This window comes from Mixophyes fleayi, chromosome 8, assembly GCF_038048845.1.
Source record: "Mixophyes fleayi isolate aMixFle1 chromosome 8, aMixFle1.hap1, whole genome shotgun sequence".
Lineage (NCBI taxonomy): Eukaryota > Metazoa > Chordata > Amphibia > Anura > Limnodynastidae > Mixophyes > Mixophyes fleayi.
Window position 1 is genome coordinate 46,627,356 of NC_134409.1, and position 16,056 is coordinate 46,643,411.

Genomic DNA, 16,056 nt, shown 5'->3' on the forward strand with positions numbered 1-16,056 from the left:
CTTTCAAAAACAGAGTTAATAATAATCCTTGACTCGAAAGTAATATTTGTTCCCCACATCGACTCTATATGTAAATCACATTTTGTGTATTTAAAAACATTTCCAGAATACGCAAATATCTTACACATGACACTCCAAAAACTCTAGTTCATGCAGTCCTTATCCCTCGAATTGGCTATAGCAAGTCCACCCTTACTAGTCTAACCTGAAAACAGACTCTTACCCCTACAATCTATTTTTCACGCAGAGACTAGATTGATTTTCCTTTCAAATCATTCTTCATCTGCTGAATCACTCTGTTGCCTTTTTACCAAATCCAATATAAGATACTTCTATTAACCTACAAAACTGCACCAACATACATCTCCTCACTTGTCTCAAAATACCTCCCAAATCGATAACATCGTTCTGAACAAGATCTGCGTCTCTCTTCAACTCTCATGCCATCCTCCCATTCCCGTGTACAGGACTTTTTTCGAGCTGCACCCACTATGTGGATTTCCATCCCTCGCACAATAAGACTTTCCTCTGGTCTACAAACCTTCAAGCGTTCTCTGAAAACTCACCTCTTTAGGCAAGCTTATAATATTCCTCAACCACCCGCTTAACCTCAGTAAGTTACCTTATTGCCACCATTTACACAATTCACCCAAGACAACAACCCTCTGACCCCCCTGACCAACATTGCTGTGTGACTGGATCATATAGCATACAAATCACTTTATACCTTTGCAATCTGGATGGACCAAAATACAATATGTAGACTTAACCTCATGCATTCAACTCCCATTGTCCCATAGATGTAAGCTTGCGAGCTAGGCCTTCAGACCTCTCTGTCTCTATTACCCAGTATTGTCTAATACTATGTATGTCCCCAATTGTAAAGAGCTACAGAATTAGGTAGCACTATATAAATAAATGTTGATCATGATGATGCCTAGGTTGTTTCTTCACTTTTGCCAATAATAATTGTAAGTAGGTAAATAACACATCTTGTTTAGGTCCCTGGTTTTTGATGTTTATAACTTTTTTTTTTTTTTTTTTTGCATGAACTGATTTTTAAAATTGTCTTTTTCTAGGACCCAGCGTGATTCTTCCTTTTTCTGTCCACATCACTTACTGTCACAGATATGGATAAGCTGACATTTCCGATGTTTCCAGCAATAGAGCTGGTTAATTTTTTACGGCAGAATATTTTAACTGGTACCGAAGGTAAAAGCTTTACGAAAAATGATATCTATCCTAACCCGAAGGTAAGATGTGTTGCAGTCATTCTAATCTGGTTGGAATAGCCATCACCGATTTGTGTTGTAGGTTAAAATTCTAATCTTTAATTATACATTGTCATATTACTATAACAAGAATATAGTACACTACAGCATGTCGCAATACTATAGTAATCTATCAATGAGGTAGCTTCTGACCAGATCTTCTAGTATAATTTCCAAAGGTTTAGGATGAGTTTACTGTTTTATGTTTCTTGTTTTGTTTTTTTTTTTCACCCCCATTATGTAAAAGGATTATAATTAAAGAGGCATTGGCATTTTAGAATATGGTTGTAACCCAGATTTTGGAGGAAAAAAGGCAAAACCATTTAATGTTAGGGCAGGGAGCACCACATTTTGGACATTCGGTAGTTTGATCAGGTCTAAATTTAGCCAGTCTCCATGGAGTGAGGTAAGCTCTGTGGAGAATGTAAATCTGAATAGTAGTTGGTAGTTGCCTTTCGAGAACTACTGAGAAGTGTACTCTAGTCTTCATCTCGCAGGGGGCAACGGTCCTCTTCCCATTTCTCTCAAGCGTGTTAATTATAGTTATCATATTCACCTATTAAGTAGGAGTATGTGAAGGAGATGAGCCTTGAATATCCCAAGGGCTGCAATAACGTTTTCATAGGACTCCCTGTTCAAATTTGGTCAATATGACATGTTGACGTTTTAAATAGCAATAAATCACATCTTTGGGAAACCCAAATTTCTCTCTAAGGCTAGATACACACTGAAGAACTTTCCAAAGATGTGTTATCTATAACTATTGTACCTGCGACTGAAGGTCCGATCAGTCTGGCGATTCATGCATACACACTGACACAGATCTGTGTTCTTCATCTGGTCCTCCAGTCTTCAGAGAATGACGGCACAATATTCATTCATTCTTGTCACACTAATTAAAACAGCCTTGTTATAGCTATCCACATGTCCTAACAAATTTCGTTAGCTTCTGTGACCTTGAAACAAAACATTCTGTCTCAGAACGAACAATTGAATTATTCCTTCTACAGTACTCTCTACATTTATTCACCGGGACATTCATTGTTTGCATCGGCTGAAAAGAGCATGACTCTGTAATCTATGGAGATCGTAAAATATTAAACAGTACGAACAACCAAATGAGCCGACAATTGACACATTGGAACGTCTTTCGACCATCGTGTCACTATACACACTAACCCGACTTTGGTTGATTTGGATGATAATGCTCCAGTTTGTACCTAGCCTTAGTTATTCAAGGACTTGAGATGCTCATCAACATACAATTGCCCAGTGATAAAGGTACCATATTTAGAATCTAAAATATAATATAACATTTATTTATATAGCTATATTCATTTTAGTGTTTACAATTTTTTTAGCTTTGTAAATTAGTCCTTTTTTGATCTTGTAAACCTAATACCTAGATTTAACTCTATGAATTAATTTGCAGGTAGAATGGGTACAGAAGCTCTTCATGAGAGTGCTGCAGCAAGTATTCAGTCATGGAGTGGAACAGTTTTATATGGTATGGGCGTGTTTTCCAGGAGTCTAAATTGCTGAATTCTATGCCTATGTTATGTACCAATAGTAGGTGGTAATTGTAAGGATTCATATTTTTTGTGGATGTATGAATGAAAGATATGTTGGCAACGAAAGTGCATTCTGCTATTATAAACTGCCATGATCCAATGGATCCAAAATGTTCACGAATGGTCACATATGACAAATAGACCATTATGTTGTGCATACATGCACACCCCAGGTCAGTCTGTACTTGACTGTCAGGGAAAATGAAAACATTTGCAATGTGTTGCAGAGCTATAGCATTACATAGTGCATCTATTGCTATGGTAAGGAACTGCAACATTACTAAAGATGCCTTCAGGAACAAATTCTGATTAAATTCATTATCTGAAAATTCTGTGGTCCGACAGGAAAAACGTAGACTCGCCGGACTATTTGGCTCTGCTGTATAGAGCCACTGGCATTACTAGTAAATTCAGAGCGAAGGGGCCAGATAAGATATACAGTCAGGTCCATAAATATTGGGACATAGACACAATTCTCATATTTTGGGCTCTATACACCACCACAATGGATTTGAAATGAAACTAACAAGATGTTATTTACCTGCAGACTTTCAGCTTTAATTTGAGGGCATTTACATCCAAATCAGGTGAACGATGTAGGAATTACAACAGTTTCTATATGTGCCTCCCACTTTTTAAGGGACCAAAAGTAATGGGACAATCGACTCCAAAGCTATTTCATGGACATGTGTGGGCTATTCCCTCATTATTTCATCATCAATTAAGCAGGTAAAAGGTCTGGAGTTGATTCTAGGTGTGACATTTGCATTTGGAATCTGTTGCTGTCGACTCTCAATATGAGATCCAAAGAGCTGTCACTATAAGTGAAACAAGCCATCATTAGGCTGAAAAATCAAAACAAACCCATCAAAGAGATAGCAAAAACATTAGGTGTGGCCAAATCAACTGTTTGGAACATTCTTAAAAAGAAAGAACGCACCGGAGAACTCGGCAATACCAAAAGACCCGGAAGAACACGGAAAACAACTGTGTTGGATGACAGAAGAATTTTTTCCCTGGTGAAGAAAAACCCCTTCACAACAGTTGGCCAAATCAAGAACACTCTCCAGGAGGTAGGTGTATTTGTGTCAAAGTCAACAATCAAGAGAAGACTTCACAAGAGTGAATATAGAGGGTTCACCACAAGATGTAAACCATTTGTGAGCCACAAAAAACAGGAAGAACAGATTGAAGTTTGGCAAACAACATCTAAAAAAGCCATTACAGTTCTGGAACAACATCCTATGGACAGATGAAACAAAGATCAACTTGTACCAGAGTGATGGGAAGAGAAGAGTATGGAGAAGGAAAGGAACTGCTCATGATCCAAAACATACCACCTCATCAGTGAAGCATGGTGGTGGTAGTGTCATGGCGTGGACATGTATAGCTGCCAATGGAACTGGTTCCCTTGTATTTATTGATGATGTGACTGCTGACAAAAGCAGCAGGATGAATTCTGAAGTGTTTCGGGCAATATTATCTGCTCATATTCAGTCAAATGCTTCAGAACTCATTGGACGGCGCTTCACAGTGCAGATGGACAATGACCCGAAGCATACTGCAAAAGCAACCAAAGAGTTTTTTTAAGGCTAACAAGTGGAATATTATGCAATGGCCAAGTCAATCACCTGACCTGAATCCGATTGAGCATGCATTTCACTTGATGAAGACAAAACTGAAGGGAAAATGCCCCAAGAACAAGCAGGAACTGAAGACATTTGCAGTAGAGGCCTGGCAGAGCATCACCAGGGATGAAACCTAGCGTCTGGTGATGTCTTTGCGTTTCAGACTTCAGGCTGTAATTGCCTGCAAAGGATTTGCAGCAAAGTATTAAAAAGTGAAAGTTTGTAGGATTGTTTAGTTTGTCCCATTACTTTTGGTCCCTTAAAACAGTGGGAGGCACATATAGAAACTGTTGTAATTCCTACACCGTTCACCTGATTTGGATGTAAATTCCCTCAAATTAAAGCTGAAAGTCTGCAGTTAGAGCACATCTTGTTTGTTTCATTTCAAATCCATTGTGGTGGTGTATAGAGCCCAAAATATGAGAATTGTGTCGATGTCCCAATGTTTATGGACCTGACTGTATGTAAGTAGTTGCTACCTATACGGCAAATATGATGGTACTTCTGTTATAGTAATATATCATTTTAATATTTTTGTTGTAATGTAGTCGATTAACCTTTTTCTACAGCAAGTGTCTAGCATCAAATTTTGGTTGGAGACTGTTGATTTAGAGCTTTTGAGTTGGTAATATTATAGGCTGACATTTGACAAAAGTAAACTTATATGTGCAGGTACCGATGGATTTAGAAATTCCGTACCCACATCTTGTTGAAGGTTTTGCTCCAGTGGCTTATATTCTGAAACTCATGTATGTATTCCATTTCTTGTGCGAAGACAGCTGTTTTTTTTTGTTTTTTTTTTAAAGTTTAATTGTTGCTACTTTTTTCTATTTGTCAACACAAGAACCCTAGTGAATTGTTCTCAATGTGATTTAGAAATGTGTCTTAAATGCACTTTAGTTTTGTCTTGCATCTTTTGTGAGACACTGATGCTGGGGTATGGATTTTCCTTCCAGGAATTTGACTTTTAGAATATCTCTACCAAGTCTGTATTCCGCCCTGGAGTTTTTTCAATGTGCCCACAGGAGCTGGGTGCTTTTTTTTCAAAGCGGTTTGTAGCAGCTTTACTTTTAATATTAATGCTGCAGGATGACCTTATCTGACATCATGCATGAAGTTTTTTGCATGAAGGTCTTGGAAAAGATAGTCTTGATCTTCAAGATGGTGCAATTTACACTGTTCCATACGAGGGAGTTCCAGATTGAATTGTTATCAAAATGTGACAAATTACACCTTTTCTTGACCTGCCAGTTCACTGGACTGTCTTCCAAAGATGTGTCAGAAGATCCTCTGGTGGCTGAAGATGGACAACCTAAACAAAGGTTGCACCTTCACCAGTTTGGATTAGACAATTGTAACAGCAGACTCAAGCTTTTTGGACTAGGGAGCTTTGTGTGTCACACTCCATTGTTTTCAGGGCCTTTGAACTGAAGTCAAATTACCTGAGAAACCTGCTACAAAGGAGACCTGTGTAAAACGTGCTCTAGTCAAAGAACATCTGTTGCGGGAAGTGCTCTTAAACTTCAGCTAAACATTGCCTTGGCAGTGGCATGCATCTATCATTAGGGAGGCACAAAGTGCACTCTTGCTATGAGGGAATAAACATTATAATGCGTCGGGCAGAACAATATTTTAACAACAATCTCAACTGTGTTCATACTACAAGTGTAGAACTGGCAAAAAGATTTTCTTAACAGGCGTGCTCTACTCTACGGAGAATGGGCTATACATCTGGAAGTGTTTCAACCAATTGTAAAAATAAAAAGGGGTCAGCTAGATTTGGACATGATGAAAATTACCTCAGTTGTGCCACAAGGGGCAGTGATTTTGCGCAGGAACATGGGCTCCGCATATAGTTTTAGTGGGCACAATGTCTGTTTCATGGAAGTTTCATCTGATTTTCTGTTCCCTCTGTTCGCAGAAGATTGTGGTTCATGGACATTCTCAGGATGTGAGCAGGGCCATTGTGGCGTCTTCCTCTAAGGTGGAATCTGATTTGGAAGACTAATATTTCCTGGTGCAAAAAGTAGTTTTCATATGAAAAAAAGAGATGTGGTCGCACACAGATTTAGGACTAGTCATCTATTATTCAGGATTTAATATAAACTCACAAAATAGATGGGGTGCACTCTAACATGTACATAACTATGGTCAGAGAAGAGTAGATAGAGGCACTCCAGTCCCTTATCAGTTAGACATAGATATAAAACTTATTTTTTATTAGATTATATTAAAACATCAAACACAGAAACAAAATAATAGTTAAAAGTGTGTGTTGTATATGTAGTGTATTAAAATTCAAAAAGCATCCAACAGTGGCGTAAATTATGCATCACAGAGGCAAAGAACCAAAGACATTTCTTTATAGGAACGTACCATAGTAAGCACAAGGTTCCACAGATTAGTTTTATCACCAAAGTACATCCAATATCATTACTGGATCTATAGCCTACTGATAAATTGTTATATTAATAGTCACTATACAGTCAAATACATCTAACAGATGTATCCTTTCAGTTAGCCCGTTTGCTCTTTTAGTTTTCTTTCAGAAGAGAGGGGCACTCCATCTGGAAGTGCAGTGTGTTTTTGCAGGGAATGATACATGGGCAGCCTCCATACAATCCACCTATAACTTGTAATTTGAACTTGGTATTGTCTGCGCTGCAACAGCCCCACTTTAAAACTCGGTGGAGCGGAGTTTTTTTTTTATAGGCACAACTTGTTTTTTTTCTCCTGGCTATCTCCAGTGCTGAGGTTTCTGAACCAAGGGCTCTCTTGCAGATCTCCACACCTCACTTTTCTTGAGGATGGGGCTGTTCTTAGGATAGAAAGGGGAGGAGATACAGATTTTCTACAGATATTCTTAGTGTCAAGCTCCTGAAAGGACCCTCAATACCCCAGTGTCCGTGCCCCCTAGCACTGAATGCAAGTATAAAAATCCTGTGTTTCTTCTGAATGTAAAGTGAATGTATTTTTAACAGAGCAGATGTTCTTAAAATGTTTGCTATGAGCTATCAGAATAAACTTGTAGACTACCATTAAGAACTTAATACTCAAGACCATGTAATATAATGGTTTCATAATGTATACATCTATTAAAGCTCTTCTCTGTTCTTGATATATATGAAGGCCACGATTCCTGCAGATGTGTCAAGTGTATGATTTTCACCCATCTGATGTCCTGAATCCAAGTAAGTTTGATTTATGATAATAGATGAGTTGACAGCAGTCTGACAAGCTGGACATTAACCTGACAGAATGTGTCTTGTGTTTAGAAGGGAAGCGCACTCTCTATCTGCTGAGTGGGATTGTTAACTATTTTCACTTCAGGGAAACACGAAAGGAGATGTACACAGCATTCTGCATGAGCTATGTAAGCAAAAAATATATAATTTTTTTTTATCAACATTATTCATTTAAATGACACCTATTACTTTAATTTGTTATCTTTCATTTGGAAATTATACTATTGCTGTTTTCTTCTAGAAATCTGCTTTGGAGAATATGAACCAGCAGCAGAGGACGATTCAAGAGTTAGAAGCCAAGATAGAGAAACTCACGTAAGTTTGCAACTTCCTTATAGGCTTTCACAAACGGGTGCAGTACAGCCTTGCATTTTAGATCACCTGCAATGCAATCACTGGGATAAAATATGTATGTTTTAGAGCAGTGTTCTGTATCACTTCTGACTATAGAGAGATGAACCTCAATTTGGCTGATGAACGATCTTTAGAATATTTTTAAAAAAAAACAAAAGCCCTTCCAATCATACTACAACTTGGCTTTTCATTATTCCACAAGCAACTGCACACTAAAAATTAATGGAAAACACTGGTTTCGAAGTTTAGGGACCATACGTTTAAAAAGCTTTTATTTTATCTGGCTAGTAAATAAGAAGAAATGTACATCAATCCATATGACATTTTGGATGTCTGCAAATATCTACAAGCAGCCATTGTTCTTTGGGTGTTCCATCTGGTCACATAGAAGACTTCATTTCGAACGATGTACATTTATTTTACTTTCTATTTATATTGGCCAGACAAGATGAGGCTTTTTAAATTAACTATTACTTGCTAGTGCTGATCTTGTTTCATTTTACTGCAGCCCTTTTAGTTTCTAGGTTTACTTGACCACTGTGCAGTCTTCACATATTAATAAGAAACAATATAATGTATGCGCTCTTCTTTTGTAAAAATATTTTACCGTTCTTTTTATTTTTGTGTTAGAACTGTACCGCCTGAACAACAAGCAGAATTCAAAGCACTTTCTAGTGATATCCATGACTTGCAGCAGACAATAAGCCAGGAATATCGTGCAAAAGATGTAAGTGACCCCCTTTTTTTTAATTGTATTTCTGTTTTTCATGCATTCAGTTTCAGTATGACTTTATTTTTTTTATAATTTTTTTTTATTCTGGCGACCCATCTAAGTGTTTGACCAAATGATTGCTATTTTATAATAAAACGCAGCTCGTTTAAACTGCTATTAACAGGATCTGAAAATAATTCTTACCAGTGTTCTTTTTGTCACGGAGGCAGGCCAAGTATAAAAAGCAGTCATCTAACAGAGCTCTGTTACTCATATTTTTTTTTTTTTTTTCTTTTATACACTGATTTGCAAACTATTATGTTGTATACCATTGTTTTCTTTTGTAGGTGGTTTTTCAGGAAAAGATTGCACAAAAAAAAACTGATTTTGCAGAAAAAAACAAGAAACTGGTGAGTAAACTTCTCAATGGGTAAATTAGATCATCTTGGGTGAGAATACTTAGTTTTGTCATTACTGTAGCTGCAATTCATTCTCTCTAGTTCTTTTAAGACTAATGTGCATTTTTAATGCATTTTGTGTAACTGCAGATGATTGTTTGCTAATTGATTTGATTAAAATATCTCTATTTGCCACAGAACCAGTATAAGCTTACAATAGCCACCATGAAGGAAGAGCAAGAGCGCCTAAAATCCCAGATTGTGGAATCTCCAGAACAGCGCAAGAGTAAGACAGAGAGGATGAAGGAAAATGTGCAGAGACTGAAGCAAGCAAGGGTAAAAACCTGAAGAAATGTTATTTCTATAATAGCTACACATTGCATTAAGTTGACTTAGAGTACCTTCTCCTTTGTTGGATTCATTGCATGTTTCAGTTATAATACTTCTTCAACATGTTTTTACCTCCCCCGATTTGGAATACTATCCTGCTCTCCCTCTTCTTTTTTTCAAACTTTGGACCCCCCCTCATTAAATGTTTGTGCTTTATAAATAAAAATATTTAACTTTGCATTCACAGCAAGAAACAAGTGAGAATTATGACCATTACAGAGAGAGAGTGGTTGTGGCTTGTTTGTGGCAGTCAGATATAGTGGCTTACAATAAAAAACTTCACAGCATTGAAGCCAACCTGGAGACGTACAGGAGGATCCGCGAAGAGGTACAGACCAAACTTTTCTATCTACTTCTGATTATGTTTTGTGAGGAAAGGAATCCGTGCCTCACGGTAGTCACTGGCATTGTGATTGTTTTATTGCAGACTAGACAAAAAGAAGAGCAAATTGTAAATAAAAACTTGGAACTGAAGTCTGTATCTAATGAAGATGCGCAATTAAAAAGAACCATTATGATTAAGAAAGAGAAACTTTCAAAAATGGATATTAAAAACCAGAAGAAACAAGAAGATTTTGAAGAGCGCAAAAAAGAAATCTTAGAGTAAGTTTTGATTCCTCTTACATGGCTAGATAACAATGACTGTCTAAGTGGTTGTGCAGTTTTATGGAACAGTCTTATCACATGTAGAGTTTTGAATTAATTTTAAAATACCATACAGGGTACCAAAAACAAAAGTAGCTCAATAAAGTTGTAAACAATGAAAGAGCAATTCTGGTTACAGCAGTGCATGTGCTATGTATTAATATAAAAGTCTCAGTCCTATCTCCATTTATACAGGGTCTGCAGTCACATCCAAGAAAAGAGACAGGCTGTGCATGAACGGGTGTCTCATGTTCTTCAAGAAATCCAGCAAATAAGCAATAAGAAAGATCAGCTACTTGAAACAGCAGAGGAAGAGAAGAAGAAATATCAAGTAGGTTCTCTGTTGTGGATAGGCTGGGTCTTCTCTTCTGAGTACATCTTTCCCAGTAATTATTTTTGCACTCTATATGACACCACTGTGTGCTCCTTATGCAGAATGTGAAATTACATTATGATTCTGCTATAGCCAATTAAACTATACCGGACCACACCTACCTTGCAGATGCTGTTACATATATGAAGACAATGTATCTGCTTGTAAAGGAGGACACATACAGTAGTTATTTCTACTACATATACTTTTAATGAAAAAGATAGAAATCCCCCCACCTACCGTCACACTGCAGTATCCCCTGCCTACTTAACATCTCTTCCTATTATCTTTTTAGGATGTTATGACTGGTTTCAAAACTGGATTAGAAAAATACCATGACAGTTTGCAAAAAGCATCCGATCGCAGTGCTGAGCGGAGGCGCGAAAAGATATCTGAGCTGAAGCGGATGTTGAGTCGGCGGTAAAGCCGGCAATATTTCAGAATGTTTCACTTTTTTTTTTTTTTTTTTCTCTCAATTATAACTTATTCAAGTTTTCCAAAATGTTTAACGCTGTTTGTATATGTACACAATGTAAATAAATAAGTGTTCACTGAAATAGCTGTATTCAGTTATTTGAGTTTGAGTCATTTGCAGGATAGTACTCTATTAATGTAACTTATGCCAAGCATAAAGTTGTGTTTTGTTATCATGCGAAGTAGAATTAGGTCTGCATGGGCAATTTCCGACTGCTCAACCTCTCTGCCACTAGCAGTAACATTAAAATTGAATGGGAGGGTCTTGAGCTATAAAACATAATTTGAACCATGTGGTGTTTTGCAGATATCCTTGAATCTTACTTTGCGTGTTCTCGGGTTAGATTCTTGATGTAGCCTTCCCACATTTTCAAAAATGTACCTCCATTTTTTTTTTAATCTAAAATGTGAGGGATGTAGCCTTTTGGATGGATTCATTCCTTTATAGGTATGTTGGGACACACCAGAGACTGATTATCGCCGGTGAGGAATGATACATTGAGCTAAAAGTGGGGCATGGTTCAATATGAGTGTCACCTTTATTTTATGTACTTGGGGAGCCCAGTGTATCTGGACATTTGAATGTAGCCTATTCTCGATAGACCTTTGTATTTCTGTTACATCCTATGGGAGACACGGACAATGGGATATAGAGGGTCCAGGCAGAGTTTGTCATTTGAAAGTTTCTTAAGAAGTCTGAAACTCACACACCCAGTGACATACAAACAGGCTCATGGCAACCAGATGCCCCAGGGGGGTACACACAATTGCAATCAGTCTCCCAATAACTGGGACCTGCTTGAAACTGCAGTACCCCCAGTGGTAGGTTGTCAGGTGAACCCATGACTCTACTTCAGCCTGATGCTTTGCTAAGTATATAGGAGGTGTGTGTGTGTGGCCCAAAGAAAAGCAAAACAAAACCCAGGTGGTTCAGTGGTCTAATAGCCAATGACTTAAAGGGTAGTTCATGGCTGTAGCGCAGGTTCAAATCCCATTATAGGCTTAAGTGCCTTGCTGCAGTGGCATGGCTCCTGTTTGTACTGATTGGTTAACCTCAAAAGGGAAGGAGCTTAAGCTTCACATCAAGGTGGGCGTGACTTATTTATTAAACACAGTTTTTCTCTTGGATGATCTAACCAATGCATGATTCTTTGTCTCTGGAGCAGGGGTCAAAAAGAGGTCCAGCCCATCTACTGATTCAGTGGGTTCTCTGATAGAGCTAGATTCTGTGTATATGGGGAAAAAAAAGTTCTTTATGTTTTAACAATTTAGTTGTTATACCCAATATTTGATTTCGTAACATCTTCAAATGTTTAGTATGAGGTGCTACCACTAAATTGTTTAATAGCAAGGAGTAAAATACTTTATTTACTGTGGTTAGATTCTGTGTAGGATAGTGATTGAGAGATCAAGGAAGATTCCAGGATGTTTAACCTAGACTCTGCTAATGTTTTCCTCGGGCATATCACAAATCTAGGGGTGTGGATGATGCACCTGTCCCCATTACACTGCAGAATGCTCTCTTTTTAGACCATCAGGTGAAAGCTGGGGCTTTCATACCCTTTATAAGAGTGGCAAGTGTTGGATAAATACCAACCTAATATAAAGAAAATAAACCATATATATCCCTTTCAGGATGATATATCCAAATGGAGTCTTGCACCTAATATTTATTTCGCTAAAGCAAGTCGGTTGCTAAAGACCACGATTCCATTAGATGGTGGTGTCACCTGAAGGACCCTGTGGACAGAAAGATGGAGAGCTGTTTCAAAGTTACATATTACCTCAAGTCTGGCGTAGCAGTAGCTTCAGTCTCGAGAGCTCTTAGGTTATAGTTTAGTGTTTTGCATACTGACATTGAGGAAATATCAGTAGACAATATTTGTTGAAATGTATATGAATTTATGCAAAAAACCATTGATTTTATTTGTGAGACCATTCTTTTCGACTTCAGCAGTAGTAGCAAAAAGGGCTATTTGGCTATGCCCCTGGGCAAAAGACCTGCAGGCAGAAAATTGTCTGGCCACACTCCTGTTGGAAGCTACTTTTCTCTGGGGAGAAACCGGATGTTGCGATACAGATGTCTGCAGTGAGTAGATCTAACAGTCTACCTCAAGATAAAGAGGAAGACATTTTTTCTTCTAGACAACAGTTTAAGGAAGCTTGTATTTAGACCGAGGTAAACATTATTCCAGGCAGCTTTATAATAATTCTAGCCAGTCCTTGCTGCGGGCCTTTAGCAAAAACTGCAGGCAAGAGCTTCAAAGAGCGCAATGACTTCCTTCAAGGTCAACCTCTGTTTATCCCAGTAGGGGGCAGAATTGCATACTTTGCAGAGGTCTGGAAATTTACCACTCCGAATCAGTGGGTACAAGATGTTGGAAAGGGCTACAGTATATAGTTTCTCATTTTGGAATGTCTCAAATCGGTCTTCCCTCCAGGAAAAACAAGCTTTAGAACACAACCTTCAAGATCTGTTGAAAACAAAAGTTATTGTTCCTGTCCCTGCAAATAGAAGGAACAGTTTTTTATTCAAAACTTTTCTTAGTTTGGAAGTCTTCATGAGGTTTCTGAACTGTTCTAGACTTGCAAATTTCGGTCAACTCCATTCTCAATGCGGTAGGGGAAGGAGATTTGTTAACCTTGGTAGATCTACAAGACTTGAATCTTCACATCCCAATTGCAATCCAGCACCATCAATTACTGATATTCTTATCAGGATCATCATTTCCAGTTCACCAGCTTTCCTTTTGGCCTTTCCTCGTCACCTAGAACCTTCACCAAAGTTTTAGTGGTTGCTATGGTGTGACAGGATGGACCGCCTATTCCACCCTGTCTGTTGTTGCTGGGAACTGGCTGGGCTTACTTTGCCACCGTTCCTTTTCTTTATTCCAGTTTTGCCGTAGTAGGAGGGGCTTACAGTGCTGCCAACACTGGACTCCTTAACGGCATCCAGAACTGCATTCCCTTTGGGTCACTGTTGCTGCTGGTGTACCCGGTTGCTGGTACTCCTGATCACTTTCTTTAGATCAGCATTGCTGTGAATGGATTCCCCCCTGGCCTATCGCACTGGGCAGCAGGCAGAGCAGTGGTACTAAGAGCGGGGTCCAAACTTCAGAACAGTCGGAAACAGAGTGGAATTGGGTCTAATCTGTAGGTCACAGGAAATTACAGAAGGGAAAAAAATGTTTAGCAGGTCTTGAAGCAAGTATGTTTGTTTAGCTCAAGTGTCCTGACAAGGACAGTTCACACTGGTCGAAGATACCAGTGGTCAGAAAGTCAGATGGAGCAATGATACATTTCAGTACAAACCAGTGCTGTTTTCTACAATTTTGGTGACAGCCTAGTATCGGGATGTAATAAGTTTCCCCAAACATGAATTTAAATGCAATTTACACTTGACAAAATTTACACTTATCTGTGATATCCTACATCACATGATGTTTACAATGTTCAGACAGGTTCTAACACACTGGACAAAAGGTCACTCGGGAACACCAGTAACAACCTCCTTTGGTGCATTTATTCTATGTTGGTTACTCACATGAATAGACTTAATTAGCCTTAATGAGGATTTCCTCTCAAAGCTACACAACTGACTCCACAAACAAGTGCTTATTGCATCAGACATATATCTCAGAAATTAGTGTATTTCCTATACAAAGTGCCACACGGTACAACAAAATTAGTACATCTACAATTATATAATTACGCGCCCTGCGCTATTTCCTTTAAATAAATTTAAACCATAAGTTATTTATACGTGATCCAGCCACATATGGCTGTTCTAAGAAAGCGTGACATAACCATGTGGCAATATCTGGACGACACCTTGGTCATAGCATTGAGGGATGAGTTGAGCTTTCTTTATCCCTAGGTTTTCCTATTGGTTGTGTATGCTGCTCCTTATAGTTATTCTCAGATTTTAAACGTCGATTGGAGCTCAAAACCTCTGGTATGTTTGTTTACGTGGGACTTTCATATAACTAATTCCTAATACTCTCAGCCTTTCAAGGATTGCAAAATGGTCCCTCTACTGTTGGCAACATCCAAGGTTAAGAAGTCAATGTATAACCCTTTCAGAACCAGTGTGGACAATGCTTACAACAGACTCCAGTGCTACAGATGGGAGAGTCCATCTGCATATAGAAATAATTCAAGGCACCTGGCTAAAGGAGGATAAGCATCTCCAAAGGAATGTTCCAGATATGAGAGTAGTGTGCATTAACTTCAGCACTTTCAATCCTGCTTACAGTTCAAACATCTGAAGAAACTTTTCAAAAACAGAACTGTACTTGCTTTCATAAACAAACAAGGGGGCACCAGAAGCAGGTCAATATTGTCAGAAGTAACAGCTCAGATATTATATGCATAAAAATATCTGAAATCATGTAGCGGGCAAAGACAGTGCCATAGCAGATTATCTCAGCAGATTTCAAATCCTCCTAGAGGAAAGGGCCTTACATGAGTCTCTTTGCCTACTAGGCCAGAAATTTGGGATCCCCGAGATCGGTTTGATGACAGCCCAGAATGCCAAGAAGCCTCCGTTCTATTTCCATCACAGAGACAACAGGGCACTAGCAGTAGACGTCCTATCAGTACTGTGAAATTTCAAACTGGGTTATGTGTTCCTTCCTTTCCCCATTATTGTTAACATTCTATTGTAAGTCAAGAAAGAGATGGTAGAAGTACGTGCAATTCTCTTATTTTGGCCTCGCCATCACTGGTTTGCAGTAGCTTGGAGAATGCTTCTGCCAGGCAGGCTAGATCATCTGCATCAAGGTCCAGTCCTTCACCTAAATCTGGACTCGCTCTCTTTGATGACATGGAGGTTGAGCGGTCGATTTTAAATTACAAAAGGTGCCTCGGATGAAATTTAATAATAAATACTAGAGAATAATTCTTCTAGTATTATTACAGAGATTAGAACAAGTTCATTTTGTGTTCAAAACATAGGATAGAGGATCCTATGTCGGCCAGTATCCCAGTTATTCT

The 16,056-nt window shown here is 38.4% G+C and overlaps 1 protein-coding gene across 1 annotated transcript; it reads left to right on the top strand.

Annotated features, from left to right (window-relative positions):
- The first annotated feature begins 1,079 nt into the window (after positions 1–1,079).
- LOC142099248 (kinetochore protein Nuf2-A-like) lies at positions 1,080–11,152 on the top strand. Its single transcript, XM_075182509.1, has 13 exons — positions 1,080–1,253; positions 2,704–2,778; positions 5,143–5,219; positions 7,600–7,661; positions 7,746–7,843; positions 7,957–8,030; positions 8,700–8,796; positions 9,129–9,191; positions 9,378–9,515; positions 9,757–9,897; positions 9,997–10,172; positions 10,410–10,545; positions 10,883–11,152. The coding sequence occupies exons 1-13, from the start codon at positions 1,131–1,133 to the stop codon at positions 11,009–11,011; spliced, it is 1,389 nt and encodes a 462-aa protein (XP_075038610.1). The 5' UTR covers positions 1,080–1,130; the 3' UTR covers positions 11,012–11,152.
- Positions 11,153–16,056: the final 4,904 nt, after the last annotated feature.

Excerpts from the sequence above, each read along its gene's own strand:
- LOC142099248 (XM_075182509.1), top strand. The coding sequence starts at position 1,131 with ATGGATAAGCTGACATTTCCGATGTTTCCAGCAATAGAGCTGGTTAAT. Across the intron at positions 7,844-7,956 it reads CAGCATTCTGCATGAGCTAT|AAATCTGCTTTGGAGAATAT; the intron begins GTAAGCAAAAAA and ends GTTTTCTTCTAG. Across the intron at positions 9,898-9,996 it reads ACAGGAGGATCCGCGAAGAG|ACTAGACAAAAAGAAGAGCA; the intron begins GTACAGACCAAA and ends GTTTTATTGCAG.